We start from the raw sequence: 22,822 nt of genomic DNA, 5'->3' as shown, positions 1-22,822 counted from the left end.
GTTTGGATTGGTCCAGGTGTGCATCAGGTGCTGGGATGGTTAGACGCTCCCAGGCCATCCCAACATGTAACCAAGGTGGAGAACGCCTGGCATCATGGTGGCTTTTTTGTTTCTTTGTTTGCAAGCAGCCTGTGTTTTGGAGAACTGTTTTGCATAACTTGGAAAGTTGTAATTTGGAATCTTCGCATCCTAAATTTTAAAGGGATGGCAACATTTCTGCAGCCTTCCTGGTTGTCACCTGCATCATTCAGGAGAGAGGTCAGGCGGAGGCTGGAATCTTCCAGTGGGGCTTCTTCCAGTGCCCAGCTTCCCTCCCTCTTCCATCTCATTCTCATTCTTGTTCCAGTCTTTGGGAAAGCTGGAGAGTTGGAAGCTTTTTTTTTCCCCCAACTGTTTGGTGATTTTTTTTTTTATCATGGTAAAAATGTATATAATAAACCATTTGCCATCTGAGCCATTTTCGCATATACGCTTCAGTGACATTAATTACATTCACCGTGATGAGCAACTGTCACCACTGTTCAGCTCCAGATTTTTCATCTCCCTTAACAGACACTCAGTGCCCCTTAGGCAGTACCTCTCCATTTCCCCCTTCCCCGCCCCAGGTAACCCCTGATACGCTTTGGTCTCTGCATTTGCCTAGACTAGATATTTCATATATGTGGTATCATATAATACTTGAACTCTTGTCTCTGTTTCACTCAGCGTAATGTTTTCAAGGTTCATCCGTGTTGTCGCATGTATCAGAACTTATTTCTCTTTGTGGGTGAATAGGAAACTTTTTTTTTTTTAATGTATGAGTGTATGTTTTTACCCATGGCGTTGCCTCGGTACCAATTATTACCAGAGTGGAAGAATCTTGCCTTGTAAAATGGTCTCCAACATTGCAAAGCAGTAGATAGTGCACTGAATTGAGTCTGGTAATTAATTAATAAATACATTAAAAAATGTACTTTGGGTAAAATGTACTTGCTTTCCTGTGTCTCCATCTCATTTAAAACATTTGCTCTGGGTAGGAATATGGCTTTGGAGCCAGACTGCCTGGTCCACATTCCAGCTCTGCCACTTATGGGCTGTGTAATCTTGGAAGAATTACTTAACCTCTCTGGGCCTCAGTTTTCTCAACTGTTAAATGGGAGTATAATAGCCATTACTCACCATGTGGCGGGGGATTAAGTGCATCAGACCGGTACCTGGCACAATAAGTGTTCAGTAAACATTAGCTATTGTTATTGTGGAGTCCCTGGGTGGTGCAAATGGCTAACATGCTCGGCTGCTAATTCAAAGGTTGGAGGTTCGAATCCACCCAGAGGTGCCTCAGAAGAAAGGCCTGGTGGTCTGCTTCTTTAAAAATCAGCCATTGAAACTCCTGTGGAGCACAGGTACTTGACAGTAACTGGTCCTGGTATCATTATCATGAGCATCCAGTGTTTGTGGCAGTCTAGGGAAGCATGAGGTGTGATTCACCTGTGTCGGCTCAGGAACCAGGAGGAGCCCATTCAGGAGAGACAGGTGCTGAGACAAAGCCCTTCATTAGGGCTGACTGCCTCTGCCTTGCCTTTTCTGCTGTGCTCTGCAGAGCACAGAACAGGTGGCCGCATTTTGCCGCAGCCTGCATGAGATGAGCACCCCTGACCAGAGCCCGTCTCCCCAGGACTCCAGTGGGCCTCAGCTGGCAACCATGAGACAGCTCACGGACGCGGATAAGCTTCGCAAGGTGATCTGTGAGCTCCTGGAGACAGAGCGCACCTACGTGAAGGTACGGCTTGCCCTTCCTGCCTCCCCTTCCACAGAGCCTGGTTTCCCCTGGCTTCTGGGGGGAACGTTGGTGTGTTTATAATGTCTCTATAACCTTGGCTAACAACAAAGCAACTCAGTATGAAGAGTCTCTTGGTCTTTCCTATGGAATTTAGCTTTATTCTGAATGTTAAAATCACCTCTTTTGTTTTAGCAGTCCCTGGGTTAATGCACTTGGCTGCTAACTGAGAAGTTAGGGGTTTGAGTCCACCCAGAAGAGGCCTCAGAAGAAAGGCCTGGTGATCTACTTCGAAAAACTCAGTCATTGAGAGGATTGCAACCAGTGTACACAAAAATTCGTGTATAAATTGTTGAATGAGAAACTAATTTGCTCTGTAAACTTTTAGCTAAATACATAAATAAAGCATTCTTGACTTATCCAAAAAAAATCAGTTGTTGAAAACACTACGGAGCACAGTTCTAGTCTGACACGTGGGGCGGGGGTTGCCATGAGTCAGAACCTACTTGATGGCAAACTTTCGTTTTAAGGAAGCATATCAGTATAACTGAATTATTGACAGAGGAAAGGAAATGGTGGTAGTTTATCCTCCTGACCTTTCTAAATATGTTGTTGAGATAATACGAAAGTGAATTTGAGTTTGACAAATGAGGGTATTATCTTTATAATCTGAGTCTAGGTAGAAGGGTAATTAGATTTGTTTTCACTTCTTCTGACATGTAGTCCCCACCTTAAAACAGTGCGATCTGTTTTTAATTATCTATTTCACTTTTTAGTTCAGGGATCAGCGAATGATGACCCTTGGCCTAAATCTGTTTTTAATGATCTGTTTTACTCTTTAGTTCAGGGATGAGCAAATGACAACCCTTGTCCTAACCCCAGCCAGCTGCCTGTGTTTGTAAATAAAGTTTTATTGGAACACAGCCACGCCCATCGTTTACATATCATCTTTGGTTACTTTTGAGCTACATCGGCAGAGTTGTATAGTTGCCACAGAGACCATGTGATTCACAAAGCCTGAAAGATTTACTCTGTGACTCTTCACAGAAATGATTGTCTGTCCCCTGCTCAAAAGGGACCTAAAGACTAATGCTAATGTTTGGGACATAATCTGCTTTTCTTCTTTATATTCTTTATAGGCTTTTAGATGTACTTAGGAGCCCTAGTGGTGCAGAGGTTAAGAGCTCAGCTGCTAACCAAAAGGTCGGCATTTCGAATCCACCAGCCACTCCTTGGAAACCCTATGGGGCAGTTCTACTCTGTACTATGGGGTCTCTATGAGTCGGAATCAACTTGGCAGCGATGGGTTTGGTTTTTCTTTCTTTCTTTTTTTTTTTTTTAAATGGTATTTCCTTTCAACCTTTAGGACTTAAACTGTCTCATGGAGAGATACCTGAAACCTCTTCAAAAAGAAACTTTTCTCACCCAAGATGAGGTATGGTGAAGTTGTCTTTGCAAAGGTCACATTGCAGTTTTGACTTGTTGATTAAAGCATGTGGGGCTCACTGGCTGTAATCAGCAGGCCGTTTTATTGCCTGCCGAGCTCCTTGGCTTAGTTTTGGAGAGTGTGGCGCTGCCCCACCCTCTGGTGGGGGGATCATTATCTTCCTTGCTGAATAGCACTGGGTTTTGAATATTGATAAAAAAAAAAAAAACCCTGGCCATCAGAAACAGATAACATTTCTGAATACTAATGAAATATGCGGTGGATTAAACTCTTTTTCTCTTTTCAGCTTGATGTGCTCTTTGGAAATTTAACTGAAATGGTAGAGTTTCAAGTGGAGTTTCTGAAAACTCTAGAAGATGGGGTGAGACTGGTGCCGGACTTGGAAAAGCTTGAGAAAGTCGATCAATTTAAGGTAGGTCTCATCCTCAAATGGTGTAAAGCTGCCTCCTGATGTCCTAGGGGGGTGCACACATTCACTGTGTTCAGCTGCTAACTGAAAGTTTGGAGGTTCAAGTCTACCCAGAGGAGACTTGGAAGAAAGGCCTGGTGATCTGCTTCCAAGAAATCAACCCTTGAAGACCCCATGGAGCACAGTTCTACGCTGACACACATGGGGTTGCCGTGAGTTGGAGTTAACTCGATGGCCACTGTTGGGGTTTTTTGTTTGTTTTTTTTTTTTTAATATCATGGGTGGAGTTGAGTCCTCTGCTAACACATCACAGTTAGTGTTTTCCTCTTTGATAAGTTCTTGTGCTCATGGTACTGCAGTCTTCCTTGGGTTGTCCCACTTTGGGCCAGTCCCTAAAGGGTACCTGAAAAGGTCACTGATGGTGTGTGGTTTGTCTGGCTGACCGACTTGCATTAAACTGGTGCTTCTGTTTGCTTCTACTTTGGAAGATGTACCAACCTTGGCCTTTTGTGCTGTTTGCAAAAGGGCCTTTAATACGTTGGCTATTAGCAAATTAGAAAAGCACCCCAGGTCTCCCAGTAACCAAAATGATTTATCCTGTTCTGGGAAAATTTGCCTAATGGAAATGCTTATCGTTATCCCGAGGAAGACAGCCTTCCAGAACACAGTGTCACCTGGCCGTAACGAGTATGTAGGATTAGTGCCTTAGTTTGGTTGCTCTCAGCTTGCTTCCTCTGCCCCGCTGGCTTTCCTTTACTGCAGACATGTCCTGTGCTGAGCTTCCCACCAGCACAAACGTCGATTTGTGTGCGGCGGTGAGGGCTTACGTGTCCCTTGAACACGTTTTTAGAAACAGACTAATTAAAGTATAACTGGCACATATTTAAAGTGTGCGGTTTGATAACTTTTAACATATGTATGCTGTTGTTCGGTGCCGTCGACTTGGGTCTGGCTCCTAATGACCCTGTGCACAACAGAATGAAACAGCGCTTGACCCGCACCATATCAGACAGTGTTCCACTGCTGTTCATAAGGTTTTCACTGGCCAATTTTTCAGAAGTAGACTGCCAGGTCATTCTGCCTAGTCTGTCTTAGTCCGGAAGCTCTGTTGAAGCCTGTCCACCATGGGTGACCCTGCTGGTATCTGAAATGCTGGTGGCATAGCTTCCAGCATCACAGCAACACACAAGCACCCACAGCACAACATACTGACAGTGTGGTGGGACATACGTATACACCTGTGGAACTACCACTGCAATTGAGATAATGAATGTAACTGTCCATCCCCAAAACCTTTCTCTTGCCCCATGTGGTCCCTCTCTCCTGCCCTCCCTTGCTCCTGCCTCCCACCTCCAGTCCCCAGGCAGCCATGCTCTGCTTTTTGTCACGGTAGGTTAGTTTGCATTTTCTGGAATTTTACATAAATGGAAATACTGTAGGTACTTTTTTTGTGGTCCGGCTTCTTTTACTCAGCGTGATTATTTTGAGATCCATCCAAGTTGCACACATATTAATAGCGTATTCCTTTTTCTTGCTGAGTAGTGCTGCATTGTATGGAGGTACCACGCTCCGTCTTTTCACCTTTGATGGGTGTTTGAGGTGCTCCCAATGTTTTTGCTGTTGCAAGCGGAGCCGCTATGAGCATTTGTGAACAAGGTTTTGACTGGATGCATACTTTTGTTCCTTGGGGAAATACCTTGGAGTGGGCTGCTTGGACCATGCTGCAGTTGTGTGCTTAGCTTTTTAAGAAATTGCCAGACTGTTTCCAGAGTGGTTGTATCATTTTACGTTCCCCCCAGCTGTTCCTTATCCTTACCAACACTTCGTATGGTCACGCTTTTCATTTTAGCCATCCTGACAGGTGTGTAGTGGTGTCTCACTGGGATTTTTCATTTTATTCACCTAATGACTTATGGTGATGAACATCTTTTTATATGCTTATCTGCCTTCAGCTTGTCATTTTTGGTGAAGTGTCTGTCCAAATCTTTTGCTCATTTATTTTGTTTTCTTATTCTTGAGTTTTGGGTTCTTTGTATATTCTGGGTATAAGTTCTTTATCCAGATATGTGATCTGTAATTATTTTCTCCTTGTCTTTTCATTGTCTTAATAGTGCCTCTCAATGAGCAGAAGTTATTAATTTTTAGAGAGCACAGTTTATTAAGGTTTTCCTTTCTGTAGCATGAGCATGAGTTTTCGTGTTACTATCTACGAAATCTTTGCCTAAATCAGGGCCAGAAGGATTTATTTTTTAAAGTGTGATTTAGATGAAGGTTTACAAATTAGTTTCTCACTGAACAATTAATACAAATATTGCTTTGTGACATTGGTTGCGAACCCCACCACATGTCAACACTCTCCCCTTCTTGACCTAGGTCCCATTACCAGCTTTCCTGTCCCCTCCTGCCTTCTCGTTCTTGCCCCTGGGCTGGTGTGCTGCTTTGGTCTTGCTTTGTTTTATGGGCCTGTCTCATCTTTGGCTGAAGAGTGAAGGAGGGTCAAAAGGCTTTTATGTTTTCTCCTAGAAGTTCTGGGATTTTCATTTAGGTCTGTGATCTATTTTGAGTTAAATTTGTATATGGCTGACAAATAGATGAACGTTCATTTTTCTGGGTATATGAATATCCAGTTTTTCGATCAACATTTGTTGAAAAGGCTATGCTTTTATTCTTTCTTTGTAGAATTTCTTTGGCACTTCTCTTGAAAATCAGTTGTCCATACATGTGTGGGGCCTCACACAGTTTGACCTCCTGCTTCTGATGCTTGTAGAAATCTGGCAGTGTGATGTTAGTGTAACGTTTGTGTAAGGAGCCCTGGTAGTGCAGTGGTTAAGTGCTCTGCTGCTAAAAGATAGGTTGGCAGTTCAGACCTATCCAGTGGGTTTGTAGGAGAAAAGGCCTGGTGATCTGTGCCCAGAAAGATTACCCATAACCCTCCTCCACCAAAAAAACTCATTGCCATAGAGTTGATTCTGACTGATAGCAACCCTATAGGACAGAGTAGAACTGCCCGGTAGGGTTTCTGAGGAGAGGCTGGTGGATTCGAACTGCTGACATTTTGGTTAGCAGCTGAGCTCTTAACCACTGTACCACCAGGGCTTCTGCCATAAAGATTACAGCCTAGAAAACCCTATGGAATTGCCATGAGTCAAAATATCGACTCTCTGGCACCTAACAACACCAACAGCTGAATAGTAACCACTCAGTAAATATTAATTAAACAAATGGGTGACTTTGGAACAGCTGAAGTGAGGATAACATTAGAACTTGTTCTTCTACAACTTTATTGTTTGGTTATTGACTGTGACTCAAAGGATAACACTACCCTAAAGGTCAGACTGCCTCTACTGATCCCTTCTAAGCAGACTGGGGTCTTGGAAAGTTCAGAAATAAAGGTGGATGTGTTAGTTTCCTATGGTCCTGGCTGGCTCGATGGGATGGATGTTTCTTTATTGGAACCCTGGTGGCACAGTGGTTAAGTGCTCGGCTGTTGACCAAAAGGTTGGCAGTTCAGATCTACCAGCCACTCCTTGGAAACCCTGTGGGGGTAGTTCTAGTCTGTCCTGTACGGTCACTCTGAGTTGGAATCGACTGGATGGTAACGGGTTTGGGTTTTGTATTAGTTTCCTACTAATACACTGAATACCACAAACCAGGTGGCTTAAAACAACAGAAAGTTATTGTCTCAAAGTTCTGGAGAGTTGAGTGTTAGCAGGGCTGTGCGCTCTCTTGTAGCTATAGGGGACGATCCTTTCCAGCTTCTGGTGACCCCAGGTATTTCTTGGCTTGTAGAAATCACATGGTCATCTTCTCCCTGTGTGTCTGTCTCCTCTCCTCTTTTATAAGGAGGCTCAAGACAGAATCCAATCCCGTAGATTGAGTCCTGCCTTATCAACACAACTGCTGCCTAGCCCACCTCATGAACTTCAAAGATGTAGGGTTTAGGTTTACAACGTATAGGAAAATCACATCTGATGACAAAATGGTGGACAGTCACACAGTACTGGGAATCATGGCCCAGCCAAATTGGTACACACATTTTTTCCATGACAGACTCCTGTATCACCTAGTGTTACCTGATAACATCTTCAAAGACTTTATTTCCCAGCAAGGTCACATTCACAGGTACTAGGGGTTAGGACTTCCGTGTATCTTTTTTTTTTCTTTATAATTTTAGTTGTGCTTTAAGTGAAAGTTTACAAATCAAGTCAGTCTCTCACACAAAAACCCATATACACCTTGCTACACACTCCCAATTACTCTCCCCCTAATGAGACAGCCCACTCTTTCCCTCCACTCTCTCTTTTTGTGTCCATTTTGCCAACTTCTAACCCCCTCCACCCTCTCATCTCCCCTCCAGAGAGGAGCTGCCCACATAGTCTCAAGTGTCCACCTGATCCAAGAAGCTCACTCCTCACCAGCATCCCCCTCCAACCCATTGTCCACTCCAATCCATGTCTGAAAAGTTGGGTTCGGGAATGGTTCTTCCTGTCCTGGGCCAACAGAAGGTCTGGGGGCCATGACCACCAGGGTCCTTCTAGTCTCAGTCAAACCATTAAGTCTGGTGTTTTTATGAGAATTTGGGGCCTGCATCCCACTGCTCTCCTGCTCCCTCAGGGGTTCTCTGTTGTGTTCCCTGTCAGGACAGTCATCAGTTGTAGCTGGGCACCATCTAGTTCTTCTGGTCTCAGGCTGATATAGTCTCTGGTTCACATGGCTCTTTCTGTTTCTTAGGCTCGTAATCGCCTTGTGTCCTTGGTGTTCTTCATTCTTCTTTGATCCAGGTGGGTTGAGACCAATTGATGCATCTTAGATGACTGCTTCCTAGCGTTTAAGACCCCAGACGCCACTCTTCAAAGTGGGATGCAGAATGTTTTCTTAATAGATTTTATTATGCCAGTTGACTTAGATGTCCTCTGAAACCATGGTCCCCAGACCCCTGCCCCTGCTACGCTGGCCTTCGAAGCTTTCAGTTTATTCAGGCAACTTCCTTGCTTTTGGTTTAGTCCGGTTGTGCTGACCTCCCCTGTATTGTGTGCTGTCTTTCCCTTCACCTAAAGTAGTTCTTATCTACTGTCTAATTAGTGAATGCCCCCCTCCCACCCTCCCTCCTCTCTCTCGTAATCACAAAAGAATATTTTCTTCTCTGTTTAAACTATTTCTTGAGTTCTTATACTAGTGGTCTTAAACAATATTTGTCCTTTTGCAACTGACTAGTTTCACTCAGCAAGGTGCCTTCCAGGTTCCTCCATGTTACAAAATGTTTCACAGATTCCTCACTGTTCTTTATCGATGCGTAGTATTCCATTATATGAATATACCATAATTGATTTATCCACTCATCCGTTGATGGGCACCTTGGTTGCTTCCATGTTTTTGCTATTGTAAACAGTGCTGCAGTAAACATGGGTGTACATATATCTGTTCGTGTAAAGGCTCTTATTTCTCTAGGATATATTCCAAGGAGTGGGATTGCTGGATCGTATGGTAGTTCTATTTCTAGCTTTTTCAGGAAGTGCCAAATTGATTTCCAAAGTGGTTGTACCATTTTACATTCCTACCAGCAGTGTATAAGTGTTCCAATCTCTCCACAGCCTCTCCAACGTTTATTACTTTGTGTTTTCTGGATTAATGACAGCCTTGTTGGAGTGAGATGAAATCTCATTGTAGTTTTGATCTACATTTCTCTAATGGCTAATGATCGTGAATGTTTCCTCATGTATCTGTTAGCCACTTGGATGTCTTCTTTAATGAAGTGTCTGTTCATACCTGTTGCCCATTTTTTAATTGGTCCATGTATCTTTTTGAGGGACACAGTTCAGTCCATAACAGTACAACATGTAGGAAAAGAATTGAGACATCTGAATAGCAATTATATGTGGTTTTCAAAAAAAAAAAAAGCATAGTTTTTTTTTTTTTTTGTTTAGTGGACAGTCTTATCAGAATTGTCTGCATATTGCAAAACCTTATTTCCTTGCATGGAACCTAACTTTTAATTCTAAGCATTAAAAAAGCAGAGATCCTCAGGCATATTAAAGCCATAACAGGGAAAGCCTCCATCCGGTTTGATCACATTGGATGAGGGTGTGGGCTGGTAAGACAATACGTAATGCTCAGAGTTGAGCCTGTTTCTTTCTTTAATATTGCTTATATTCTTATCAGCTTCCTGTTAGAAGAGAGATGTGGAATTGGAGGTGGTGGAGGTATAGTGGATAGGGAAACATGTTTTCTGTTTTTTTGGGGGGGTGGACATTGCCTGGAGCCCTGGGTGGTGCAAATGGTTAACATGTTTAGCTGCTAACTGAAAGGTTAGAGGTTTGAGTTCACCCAGAGGTGCCATGGAAGAAAGGCCTGGTAATCTACTTCTGAAAGATCAGCCATTGAAAACCCTGTGGAGCATAGCTCTACATCGACACACATGGAGTTGCCATGAGTCAGCTGACTCCACAAGAATTAGTCGGACATTCCCTACCTTCGATTTGTCACCTCTACCTCACGTACTTTGGTCGTGGTATCAGGAGGGACCAGTCCCTGGAGAAGGACACCATGCTTGATAAAGTTGAGGGTCAGCGAAAAAGAGGAACGCCCTCAACAAGATGGATTGACACAGTGCTGCAGCAATGGGCTCCAACAGCAACGATTGCGAGGATGGTGCAGGACCAGGCAGTGTTTCGTTCTGTGGTACATTGGGTCGCTGTGAGTCGAACCCACTCAACAGCATCTAACCAGAACAACATCTCCCAGTAGAACCTAATGAGAATATTCAAGAGCTTTCTGCCTTTCCCAAAATGCCATGCAATCTCATCAACATCCAAGCATCCCAGCTAGATCATTAAAGGACACAGGTCTCGAAAATGAATGGTGCCTCCACTGTAAGTACTGAGAAGACAAGCTCCCGCCTCTGTTACATGAATTTGTAAGCCACATGCCTTCTCATCAGCAGTCTTGGGAACATCAGTGGTCTGAGAAGGACCCAGACAGGCATGGGTGATGCTGACTCATTGAGGGGAGGGTCAGGGACTGTGGGCTCCCTGATGTGTCCTGTTGATGTTCCTACATAACTGCCAAAATGAACTAACTGTGCCTTTTCTCTTCCTCTCCAGAAAGTGCTGTTCTCTCTGGGGGGATCTTTTCTGTATTACGCTGACCGCTTCAAGCTCTACAGTGCCTTCTGCGCCAGCCACACAAAAGTCCCCAAGGTTCTGGTGAAAGGTGAGACTTGTGAGGGACCGGGTGGCGGGTGGTGGGCGTGTTAACTGCTGATTCCCATTTGTGTGGCTCACTCTGGTTGGGGCCCTTTGGACAGATAGCCTAGAGTCATTGATGTAGCAGACAGGATTCCAAGGAGCCACAAATACGGGTGCCGAGCAACAAAATGTTTTCACGTCTTGGATTTGTGCTAGATAGACATTCCAGGTACACACAGGGGCACTGAGGAAAGGAAGTGCGTTCATATTTTGGATTAGTAGCTTTGTCAATTTTCTTAGAACAAAAGTTTGACTCAGCTACGTATTCTTGATCAAAATTGACAGGTCATTTTGCGATTATGCAAAATATAGGAGTTGAGAAATTGCTGCTTTATTCCTAGTTTTGTCATTACTTTCTCTTGTAACTTACCTCCTGCACTGTGTCTATGTTTTTGTGGAATTTCGTCTTCACCTCACCTAGTTTCCTTCCTAGGGGTGTGATAATAGCCACCACCATTACCAGTTATTCATGAAAATTGCTCAAGTGGCGATTATATTTTACATACAACGGAGCAGCGTTTTTATGCTTGTGGTCTGCGTTTCTCAAGTGTTGTAAGAACACGGTGGAATATTCTGAGGGTCTTTAGCAAGTAGTGGTGCTTCCATGGTTAGGAGACATTGAATCCTGTGAGAGCTGGAACTAGACAGGGAGGTCTTCTTTTTCTGGTTGTCGCATGTTTTCCACCTTTGACAGAATGCAGTCTTACCACTTTTCTGTTGCTCGTGTTAGTGGGAAGTATTTGGGTTTTCCTTATCTGACAGGTTTCCACCTTACACAGGTTTCAGCTTTCGTAGGCTTTACTGTAAAGGATTAAAGAAACATTTTCTTGGTGAACAGTGGAGCCAACAGGAAGTTTGACTTCAGGGAACCTCTGGAAAGCAGCCTGCTTTCCTTAACCTTTCACTGTGGCTGCTGTATAAAGAACTGCTGATCTAGTTCCTGAGTGTGTAAATAATTTACCAACTCACATCTTCATGTTTGGTGCTGAAGAGAACTGGCTTGAACTTATTTAAATTCTACTGTAGGAAATATTTCAGAAGCCTTGAAGGCACAGTGGTTAAGTGATCGACTGCTAACTGAAAGAGCCGTTGGTTCTAAACCACCAGTGGCTACATGGGAGAAAGAGGTGTCAGGCTGCCTCCATAGAGAGTTACAGCCTTGGAAACCCTACAGGGTTGGTATGAACTGGGACTGACTCAGTGGCAGTGGGTTTAGGTTTTTTGGGTAGGAAATATTTAAGGAGCTCTGGTGGTGAAGTAGTTAAGTGCTTGGCTGTTAACTAGAAAGTCAGAGGTTCAAACCCACCAGCCAATCTATGGGAGAAAGATGTGGCAGACTGCTTCTGTAAAGATTACAGCCTTGGAAACCCTATGGGGCAGTTCTCCTCTGTCTCATAGGGTTGCTATGAGTTGGAATCCACTCAGTGGCAGTGGGTTTGGTTTGGTTTTTCGGTAGGAAATATTGGATGGTTCAAATGGTTGAACCTGGGTGGTTCAAATGGGTTAACGCACTCTAAGGCTAACCAAAATGTTGGCAGTTGGAGTTTACCCAGAGGAGCCTTGGAAGAGAGACCCGGCAATCTATCTGTGAAAAATAGGGCATTGAAAACCCTATGTAGCACAGTTCTACTGAGACACACACGGGGTCATGTTGAGTCAGAATCAACTCCATGACATCTGGTAGGAAATATTTGTACAGGGCAAGTGTGTGGATCGCAAAAGAGCCGTCTCAGATAGAGATGAATTTAGTGATGGCGATAGTCAGTGCCACAGAGTTGTAGTTCAGCACGAGAATGTAAGGGAACCTGGGGATTTCCTTGTCATGCTCTCTGACCTAAACCATGTTTTCACGTGTGCTGTGGAAACCCTGGTGGCATAGTGGTTAAGTGCTACAGCTGCTAACCAAAGGCTCAGCAGTTCACATCTGCCAGGCGCTCCTTGGAAACTCTATGGGGCAGTTCTACTCTGTCCTGTAGGATCCCTATGAGTTGGAATCGACTCGACGGTGCTGGGGTTGGTTTTTTTGGTGTGTGTGTGTGTGTGTTAGTCTTATAGCCTTTTTTTTTTTTTTAAACTTTTTTGAATGCTAATTGTTTTGAGGAGCCCTGTTTGCACCGTGGTTAAGAGCTCAGCTGCTAACCCAAAGCTCAGCAGTTTGAATTCCCCAGCCACTCCACGAAAACCCTGTGGGGCAGTTCTACTCCGTCCTATAGGGTTGCTATGAGTCGGAATCGACTCTATGGCATCAGATACGCAATTGTCACGACATTGGTAAAGTAACGATACCAGAGCACTTTGCACTACAGTGAAATCGTATATTCACTCCTATCCTCAGAGCAATTTGTGTTATTTTTAATCACTCAATTAAAGTCTGCCCAAGTAGCTTTTTCTTAATAACATTATTTTTTGTACCTGAAAAATGTTATAGCGTATTTTAAAAGTATCCCTTAAAACAGTAGGTTTGACCCACTTTCCTCTAATTGCCAAACGTGCAAGAAAGATGCAGAGAACCCTTTGAGAACAACAGAAGACCTGTCTACCAGTCTTAACCAACTCCTTGCTAGGTCTGATGGAGGCGCTGCTCCTGACCTGGACAAAGTGCTGTGAACCACGCACTCATTTGCTGTGGCCCGTAGCTGTATTTTTAGACTTGAGGATTTGGGGGCAATCTCTATGCTCCTTCTAGACATGGACCCAGACGTAAGGCACCCTGCAGAAGCCATAGCTTCCCCATGGATCAGCTCTGGCCTGGCCTAGCTTCCCTGGTTCATAGGTCCATTGATCACCTTGCTCCAAGTCCCCTTTCCATTCAGGGATCTCTTCTCCAGAAGGAGAAACGAAGGTGGAACCCATGGAGTCTGACTCATCTTTAAGAAAAGCATTCTCTGTCTAGTGGATTCTGATTAATGGCGACTGCGTGTGTCTCAGCCTAGAACTCTGCTCCATAGAGTTTTCAGTGGCTGATTTTTTAGAAGTATATTGCCAGGCCTTTTTTCTGAGGCACTCTGGGTGGAGTCAAACCGCTGACCTTTCAGTTAGCAGCCAAAGGCAATAACTGTTTTGTACCAACCAGCAGCTTCTGGCTCCTTTTAATGGGGTCTCAAAGGGTGAAAAAGATTGTGGTCTTTATGAAGTCTTCCTCTATGGTTGCTGTTTTCCTTAGTTGAATAAAGACAGTGAGAAGAAGCATTTTGTATTTTCAGGATGGTTGATTATAACATCTGGTCCTGGCTTACTCTTCTAACCAGTGGGAATGGACATTTTTCTGCAGAAACTGTTATTTTGCTTTTTAATGCGTGCCCACCGATAAGTCACCTTGATATGTGGTCCTTCCCTCCTCACTTTCCACCCTCACCTGTCTCTCTCCTGCCCTGTTCATTCCTTCGCATCTGGATGGAAGGCATTAGTCATGTCTCCCTATCCACTGCCAGGTACCTCTCTGCTTATTTGGGGACCTGGAGTTTCTCAGGGCTGCCTTCCCACCAAGCAGGGACACAGGTGATAACCTGCTAGGGGGAAGGTGCTGCCTGGGTTGCATGAGGTCTGATGTAAGTTTCCCTCCGACATGACTCTGCAACCGTGACCAGCAGGCCTGCCCTACAGATGCTGATAGCTGGAGTGCTGATTAACTAGAACAGACAGTTCAATGGGACACCCAGCTTCTTCCCACTTACTGAGCTACGTGGAGTCATGTGCTGCTGCTTCTGGTTGGGGTTTTTTTTTTTTTTGTGCTACCTTTTCGCCAGAAGGTTCCCTTGTTAACTGCCATTGAGTTGGCCTCTGACTCCTGGTGACCCCACACACAAGGGAATGAAATGCTGCTCAGTCCTGCACCATCCCCATGATCATTTGCAGTTCGGACCTTTGTGACCCATAGGGTTTTTATTGTCTGATTTTCCAAAGTAGATCCCCGGGCCTTTCTTCCTCGTCTGTCTCAGTCCGGAAACGCCACTGAAACCTCTTCAGCATCCTAACAACACGCAAGCCTCCACTGACACATGGGTGGTGGCTGCGTCGGGTACATTGGGCGGGAATCAAACTCGGGTCTCCCACATGGAAGGCAAGAGTTCTACCACTGAATCAGCACTGCTGTGGTAAAAGGAGCTCTCCTGGCAGCAAAATGCTTGAAAGAGTAGGAGAACCAGGGCCAGCAGGATGAACAATAGTCCCTGACAAACCAAGGCTGTATGTTTACAAATTCTGTTGTTTATTCACTCATCGTGCCGTGCCCCCATAAATAAATAAATATATCGGACCAACAGGCCCTTCCAGTTGTTTCTCTGAAACCCCCTCCCCCACTGCAGCCCACTCTCCACTCAGCCCTATAAAAAGGCTTCTCTGGAAAAGCGAGTGAACTTGTGAGAAGGGAGTGAGCTGGGCGTGCCCCTCTGACACCCTGTATTTAAACGGTTCCAGCCAGAACAGACTCGGCTTTCAAGGCATTCCTGGATGCCCAGAACCCGAAGCAACAGCACTCGTCCACGCTGGAGTCTTACCTCATCAAGCCCATCCAGAGGATCCTCAAGTACCCGCTCCTGCTGAAGGAGCTGTTTGCCCTGACTGACGCTGAGAGTGAGGAGCACTACCACCTGGACGGTGAGCTGCCCGAAGGGTTCCCCACCCCTCACCTCCCCGTGAGAGCCTCCAATAACCTCTCCATTCCTGGTCTGGTTCCTTCCAGTGGCCATCAAGACTATGAACAAAGTTGCAAGTCATATCAATGAAATGCAGAAAATCCACGAAGAATTTGGTGCTGTGTTCGACCAGCTGATTGCCGAACAGACGGGTGAGAAAAAAGAGGTGAGGACCCCCTTCTTCTCGGGGTACCTGTCCAGAAAACTGTGTATCATTTCATTTTGTTTTTTACCTGTTATTGGTAAGTACAATAGTTATGAAGATACTGTTTTTGTGGTAAAACTTTTATCCAAGGCTAAAACGTGCATTTTTTTACATAGCCGGCGTGTCTCTGACGCTCACCACTTCACCTGGGTGGGGGGATCTCCTTCTGTTCTATGTTAAGTGTGAGAGTAAATGTCTGTTACCACAGTCAGGCCGTTTCCATTAGCAGGTAAGAGCCACTCAGAGCCAAGGCTATATTTCCAAAGATTAGAATCCTGTATGCACATAGTAGGTGCTCAGTAAACACTTGTTGAGTGAATGGACGTTTCAAGTAATCATGAATCTTTTTTTTTTTTTAAGTCCACCAAAACATCTACTTAGAGGAGACAGCAACAGGAGGACAGACATACTTGGAAAGGGTTTAGAGTGAACTAGAAGTTGCGCTTGAGTCGTTGAGAAGGACTCATATAAAAAAAAAATGCCCAGATGAGTCAGAGGGATTTCATGCTTAATAATACTCACAGATGCTTCCATATACTCTGATTAAATTGGAGTATTGTACTCGGTTTTGTTCTCCACTGTTACAAAAAAAAAAAAAAGAAAACCTGGCAAGGGAACTATGCATTAAAACACTAGTGCTGTGATTAGCAGACTGGTTAAAGGCTTGGGGGTGGATAAGCTGTGGTTGTTTAGTCTAGATGAGAGAAAACCTCATCATCAGAGGTATAAAGGATTATTATCCAGGTTTATATTTATGGCCATTGTGAAACAAAGGAAGTTTTTTTGACTGTTAAAAGGTAATTTTCAGAAAGTGGTGAAATCAAGGCTCTCACACAGATGGAGGAGCCCTGGTGGTATGATGTTTAAAGTGCTTGGCTGCAAACCGAAAGGCCGGAGGTTCAAAACCACCAGCGCCTCTGAGGGAAAAGACGTGGCGGTCTGTTTCTGTGGAGATGTACAGCCTTGGAAACCCTGTGGGACAGTGCTGCTCTGTCCTCTAGGGTCGCTATGAGTCGGAATCAACTTGATAGCAATGAGTTTGGTTTTTTGGTTTTAACCTTTACAGAAGCCGATTGCCAAGCCTTTCTTCAGAGACGCTGCTGGCTGGATTCGAACCACTAACCTTTTGGTTAGCAAAGACCAAACCATTTGTACCCCCCAGGGACCTCCAGAAAAGTTCTCCAGGATACTACTATTCTGGATTTAGTTCTCATTTTCTTTTAACCTTTTATAATAGGGAAAAGAAAAAATGAAATTTTATTTGTGTTTATTAAAGAAAATAGCAAAATACAGAAAAAGACAAGAAAAATCATCTCATCTCAATACACAAAACTTACTACTCATAATGTTTTGGAGTTTGACTTTTTAAAATTACATGTATACATTGCTTAATTAGTTATATTTTGAAAGTAGTTTTATACCTTGATTTTTAAAAAATTTATTTTGAACAGTGACTTTTTGTGTTATTTTAAATTATTAAAAAAGAATCATTTTAATCATTGTGTAATATTTCATTGTGTGGCTAGACCATAATGAATGGATTCTTATTGTTTGAAAATTTTCTTGGCTTCATTTATTCACTGTTATGAACACTGCCACAAACATTTTGATCATAAGACTTTTTTCATCCTATATTTTAGTTTATTCCATTCTGACAGAAGTGGATTTTACTGGGTCAAAACAAACAAAGATTTTCATCGTACATGATGTATTAATTTCTAGATTTTAATGACTAGGAGTAAGTGATCATGCTTAAGACTGTAAGGTGTTGTGGATAGTAGATTGCAAAGAATTTAGAAAAAAGATGGATATGATTCAAAAGTCAGAGACTATAAAAGGGAATATGGCTTAAGTGGTCCCCTAAAATAAAATCCTGACAATCAAGTGAGAAATCTTCCCAGCATGGAACAAAGAGATACAGTGCTGTACAGAGTGTTCTCTTGTGAGCTGAGCTTGTAACAGGAAATGTACAAAAGATGGAAGGAGGGATATTTGACTGAGTACCAATATTAAAGAGAAGAAAAATACTGTATCAGTATCAGGAGGTCTGAAGCCCAGAAAAATTAAGGCTTGGAAAGTCTAGCAAAGAGAGCAATGAACAAAGATGTTTTAACACAATAAGAAGAACAAGAAGGAAAAAAGCCCCCACTGGGGGGCAGAGGTATAATAATCAAAGGTGACGGATTACTCAGCAAAAGGAGGGAAAAAAAAACCTCTTCTCCTTTGAGGAGAATGGACTTCAAAGTAGAAAGGATGGAATGACTTCGATTCCACAAAAATAAAACCTGGGAGAGAATGGGTTTTAAGGAAGTCATATGCGAGGCATATCAGAGGGAAAAATTCCTGCAGTTGGGGGTGGTTGCAAATGGAACGGGCTGTGGACTCTGATTCTTGTAGTGTCTTGACCTCTGTTCTTTTACACAGAGACCAGGTCAGAGACTAGGTGATCATCCCAGTTATGATTAGACTGTTAGAAGTGTCCCCACACTGGATGGGAGCTTGACATTTTGTCAGGCTCATAAGTGGGCCAGGAGTCCCTGGGTGGTGCACATGGTTAACATGCTGAGCTGCTAACCTAAAGGTTGGAGGTTTGAGTCCATCCAGATGTGCCTCAGAAGAAAGGCCTGGTGACCTTACAAAACCTCAGCCTTTGAAAGCCCTATGGGACTGAAGTGTACTCTGATACATAGGGGGTCGCCATGAGTCAGAGTCAACTCAATGGCAACTGGTGAGTGGAATGGAATGTGTAGAGAAAGGTGGACAGGGCTGCGAAGAACAGACACTGAAATTCCAGAGGAACCTCTGGAAGCATCCTGTCTGCATGGCTCTAAAAGGAGACGAAGGCTTGTCTATCTGAGATGGTTTAGCGTTAGATCACCTGAGATGGACAACTTGGACCTCGTGATCTTTGCAGACTCCAGTGCTCAGACTGCCCATGGTTAAAAAGGAATCTCCAGGCCCCTCATTTGGCTGCTGCTTCCTTTAAAGCAAAACACCTTTTTTTTTTTTTTTTAAATGAGTAGGAAGAACAAGAAGAAATAACAGATTCCACTGTTTCCCTGAAGACCGTGACTCCAAGGGGAATTTAACTCCCAAGTGGAAGTGTCTGCAGTTTTCTCGGTGGATCTTTGTCATTGGTAGCCAACCAGTAGCGTCTCCTTGAGACATGTCTCTATCTTAACATGAAACATCTCTAATTTTGTAACTCAGTTTTGACAGATTTACTGCATGTGAATTTCGGAGCCCCAATTAGTACCCTTTTGTCACTTTTATTTTGAGATTCAGGTAGATAGACACGGGGGAAAAAAGTGACAAAATGTTTTAGAGACAATGTTTCTGTGAAGTCAAATTGACATCAGCCTGCTGAATTATAAGACATCATGAAAATCTGTGTATTGAAAACCCCTCCTGGTAAGTCTTCCGTGTCCCTGGTTTTCAGGTTGCGGATCTGAGTATGGGGGACCTGCTTCTGCACACCACTGTGATCTGGCTGAACCCACCAGCCTCGCTGGGAAAGTGGAAAAAGGAGCCGGAGTTGGCAGCATTCGGTATGTAGTGGTGGAGGGGTTTGAGGAGGGGTAAAAAGGCTGACTTATTTTCCAAAACAGGAACATACCTTTTCCAAGATGCTATTTATTAAAATAAAGTTAATTGCAGTTGTCTGAATTGATCTTCCTGCTGTTGCCACCAGCACCTCACAAATACTAAACCAAACCCTCCAGTTAAATATGTACAACATGGCCGACCAGCTACGTGGCTGTGCCCAAGTCTATTTCAGGTAGAAACATGCAGGCAGAGAAGGATTGATTGATTGATTTTTTCGACTACCACTTTTGAGTATAATTTCAAAATAATGGGTTAGTAATTAGTCAAGGAAAAATAAAATGAAAAATCAAGGCAATACTTCCTCTATTTCTGAGGCCCCAAATCTTCAATCCTTCTTTCCATGTTGCTGTTTTTAACGCCAGGATTCAGAACACAGTTCTCAGCTGAACAGTCCCGGCAACACAGGTGTGCCTTGATCGGTTGAGAGTTGCATCTCGACCAACTTGTTACTAATAATAGTGAAAGTAGAGCTGTTGCCAGTGATTTATTTTGTAATAAACCAATTCAGATGGATGGTATTGCTGTAATTGGAAACCTCACGGGACTGTGTTGCAATTACCCTTTCTTGAGAGAGGACAATTTTGGATTAGCACACTGGGGATTGTGCAGAATACAGCAAAGATGGCTTTTGTGGAGTGTGAATGGTTGTGTACCACATTGCAGTGTTGCTCTTGAGTCTGAAACCATCAATCATTTGTACTTTCATTCTGTGTTTTCCTAGACTCCCTTTAGAAGATTCATGGTAGGAACATAAAGGAATTCTGACGCATTTTCTATTTTCTTATGTTATTTTTCTGGACTAGGGGGGCTTTGCTTAATCCAAAAAACCTATTGCCATTGAGTTGATTCCAATTCATGGCAACCCTATAGGACAGAGTAGGACTGCCCCATAGAGTTTCCAAGGCTGTGATTTTTACAGAAGCAGACTGCCACATCTTTCTCCCTTGGAGTGACTGGTGAGTTTGATCCACTGATTTTTTGGTTAGCAGCCGAGTGCTTAACCACTATGTAACCAGGGCTCCGCTTCTTTATCAGAGCCCTTTTATCCTCCATGATGAGAACAAAGAATTCCTAAATGGGACATCACCTAGTGATATTAAAATCAAAGTGTTTAATGCAAAGATTTATTGGACACTTTGTTAGCTCACTCAGCTTTTGTTGAGAAACTTAATGATATTCCTAAAATTTTCAAGGAGCCACTGCTTGTAGCTGTTGATGCCATTTCATTCAAAATAACAAGCATTTAAGTGGACAGGAAAGCATGAGACTAAAAATGATGTGTAATGGAGAATTGGAATATTTTAACATGTTGGTAATTTTTGATGAGTGTCTTAGGCTCAGTTCTCTTAGAGGAATAAAACCAGTAAAGCATATATTAGAGAGAGAGAGAGATTTATCTCAAGGAAATGGCTCATGCAGTTGGCGGAGGCTGACAAGTCCCAAATCTGTGGGTCAGGTATCAGGCTGGAGGCGTCTCCTGACTCACATGGTTTCAGGGGCTGAGGAATCCAAAATTGGCAGGTCAGGTGGAAGGCTGATGGCTCATGGGGTTGCAGGAGCTGGTGAATCTGAAGATCGCAGATCAGTCGGCAGGCTGCTGGCTCATGTCCAGAGAACCTGAGGTCAGAAGACGACGAGTAAGATGCTGGATCCTGAGAGAGCTTTGCCAGAATGTGCATGTATATTGGATGCAGGCCTCACCCCCTAGGAAACTGATTGGCTTTCAGCTAATTGACTGCTCACATCAGATCACAAAATGGAAGATGATTACATAATATCTGCCAAACCACTGAGAATCACAGCCTAGCCAAGTTGGCACATAACCTTATCCATCACAGTGGGGGTGGGTACGTTTGTTTTCTATTCAACATTACAGCTTATGATTCTTAATATTTGCACTTTCCTCTTAGACGGGCCTGGGAGCTTCCTGATGCTTGCTTCTCAGTGGGTCACTTACAGGATGTAGGAAGTAAATGAAGAAAGACCCAAACCTATTTCTAATGTTGGGATAAAGACTAGCAAGCAGTTCCAGAGTTCAGTGTTTGAATGTTTCATGGCTTGTTCTCTAAATTTTATAGATTTCATGTAGTTAGAAGTAAGCAGCTTTAGAATAAGGAAATAATTTGCATGGCAGAAAGTGGGGGTCTGTAACCTTTTTTTATAAAGGGCCACATAGTAAATGTTTCAGGCCTTGTGGTCCAAGAGGTCACCCAGAGAGCCAAGGTAGCCACAGACAGCATGCAGACGGGTGAGCGGGGCTATGATGGTGGGCTGTACAAAACAGGTGGCAGGCTGGATTTGGCCATGGCTATAGTTTGCTAGCCTGGGTATTCAGGAAAATGCTTGTTTGGAGGTTTGGGGCTTTAGGTGCCAATTACCCTGCAGGCTCAGATGGCGGGCATGTGTACGTGTGTGCGTGTGTACGTCCACATGCGTGTGTGCTGTTTTTCTCCTTGTTTCTGTTTCCTGCCTCATGGACTGCTTCCGAGAGGGAAGTACAGGGTATGTGACTGGAAGGAAGTGAGCCCACGGCACCTGTCCGAGTTGTGAATGGAGGCTACACACCTAAACCCCAGTGCACAACAGTGGGAGAAAACTCCATAGGGCCCTAGTTAACAAGATGAAAACTGCGAAGGCTGGCTGGTAAGAGCCAAGGGTATCGTGGCTCAGAATCCTCTCGAGCAATCACAGAGACTTAAAGTAAGGATTATGAAAAGAGGCAGCCATCATGATGCGCTTACCCATGGATTCCCAGTCATTAAAAGCTGACACGGTGGGCAGTGTTGGTGTGATTCCAAGGTAAGGCCAAACTCCCAGAGCCTAAGAAGTGCCCTTTGAAATAAGGAAGGGTTGCTTTCCGGGAAGTAGGTTAATTACGACCCAGAAGGCAACTTTTGGGGTAAAATGTGGTTGTCTTTTGGTTTAAACCTCTAATCTCAGGAAATAATGCAGCTTTCTTCTGAAATTGAAGTTGGTTTGCTGCCAAGCAAAGTAAGACAGAAAATGAACCAGATACAGTGAAACCTGTGAGAGCCAGAACTCGGCAGGACTGCCTTTTTTTCCCCGGGTCTCGTGAGTTTTCTGCATTTGGCAGGGTGTATCTTAACCACTTTTCTGTTGTTTGTGTTAGTGGAAAATATTTGTGTATTCCTTCTCTGATAGGTTTCCGCCTTACACAGGTTCAGGCTTTTGCAGGGTTTTACTGTACTTTGGGCTGGTTTCCAGAGGGCACTGGCAGCCCGATGGCCCATCCTTCAGTATTCTCTGCATGGTCTTTTCCTCTCTGATTCTGCACCTGGTACACCCAGGCAGTGACCCCACCACCTGCCATGTGCCTAGGCCCCGGCTGTGCCTGGGTATCAGGAGAGGAGCCGGGATCACTAGTGTTACACGTTTGGCCTTGTTTAAGGAATTCAGTGAAAAACTATGCACAACTCCATTGCATCTCCCCAGTCGTCCCCAAAATAAAATTGCGCGCTCCCTCTCATAAAGAGCTCACTGTGATCCAATCTGTTTGGAGG

At 43.9% G+C, this 22,822-nt stretch overlaps 1 protein-coding gene across 21 annotated transcripts in view; it reads left to right on the top strand.

Annotated features, from left to right (window-relative positions):
• TIAM1 (TIAM Rac1 associated GEF 1) overlaps window positions 1-22,822 on the top strand; it is a 424,375-nt gene that overhangs the window by 389,265 nt on the left and 12,288 nt on the right. For 19 of the 21 annotated variants that reach the window (XR_010318722.1, XM_064273167.1, XM_064273165.1 and 16 more), the window contains 7 exons: window positions 1,580-1,759; window positions 3,123-3,191; window positions 3,490-3,615; window positions 10,713-10,821; window positions 15,273-15,452; window positions 15,538-15,656; window positions 19,135-19,243. Coding sequence is in view for 20 of the 21 variants with exons in the window: in XM_064273167.1 (XP_064129237.1) it covers window positions 1,580-1,759; window positions 3,123-3,191; window positions 3,490-3,615; window positions 10,713-10,821; window positions 15,273-15,452; window positions 15,538-15,656; window positions 19,135-19,243 (892 nt within the window). In the remaining variant the exon portion in view is untranslated. The remainder of the gene's footprint in view (window positions 1-1,579; window positions 1,760-3,122; window positions 3,192-3,489; window positions 3,616-10,712; window positions 10,822-15,272; window positions 15,453-15,537; window positions 15,657-19,134; window positions 19,244-22,822) is intronic. The other 2 variants (XM_064273172.1, XM_064273173.1) reach the window with 1 other exon arrangement.

This window comes from Loxodonta africana, chromosome 20, assembly GCF_030014295.1.
Source record: "Loxodonta africana isolate mLoxAfr1 chromosome 20, mLoxAfr1.hap2, whole genome shotgun sequence".
Classification (NCBI taxonomy): Eukaryota; Metazoa; Chordata; class Mammalia; order Proboscidea; family Elephantidae; genus Loxodonta; species Loxodonta africana.
This window is presented reverse-complemented; position numbering and strand designations above follow the sequence as displayed.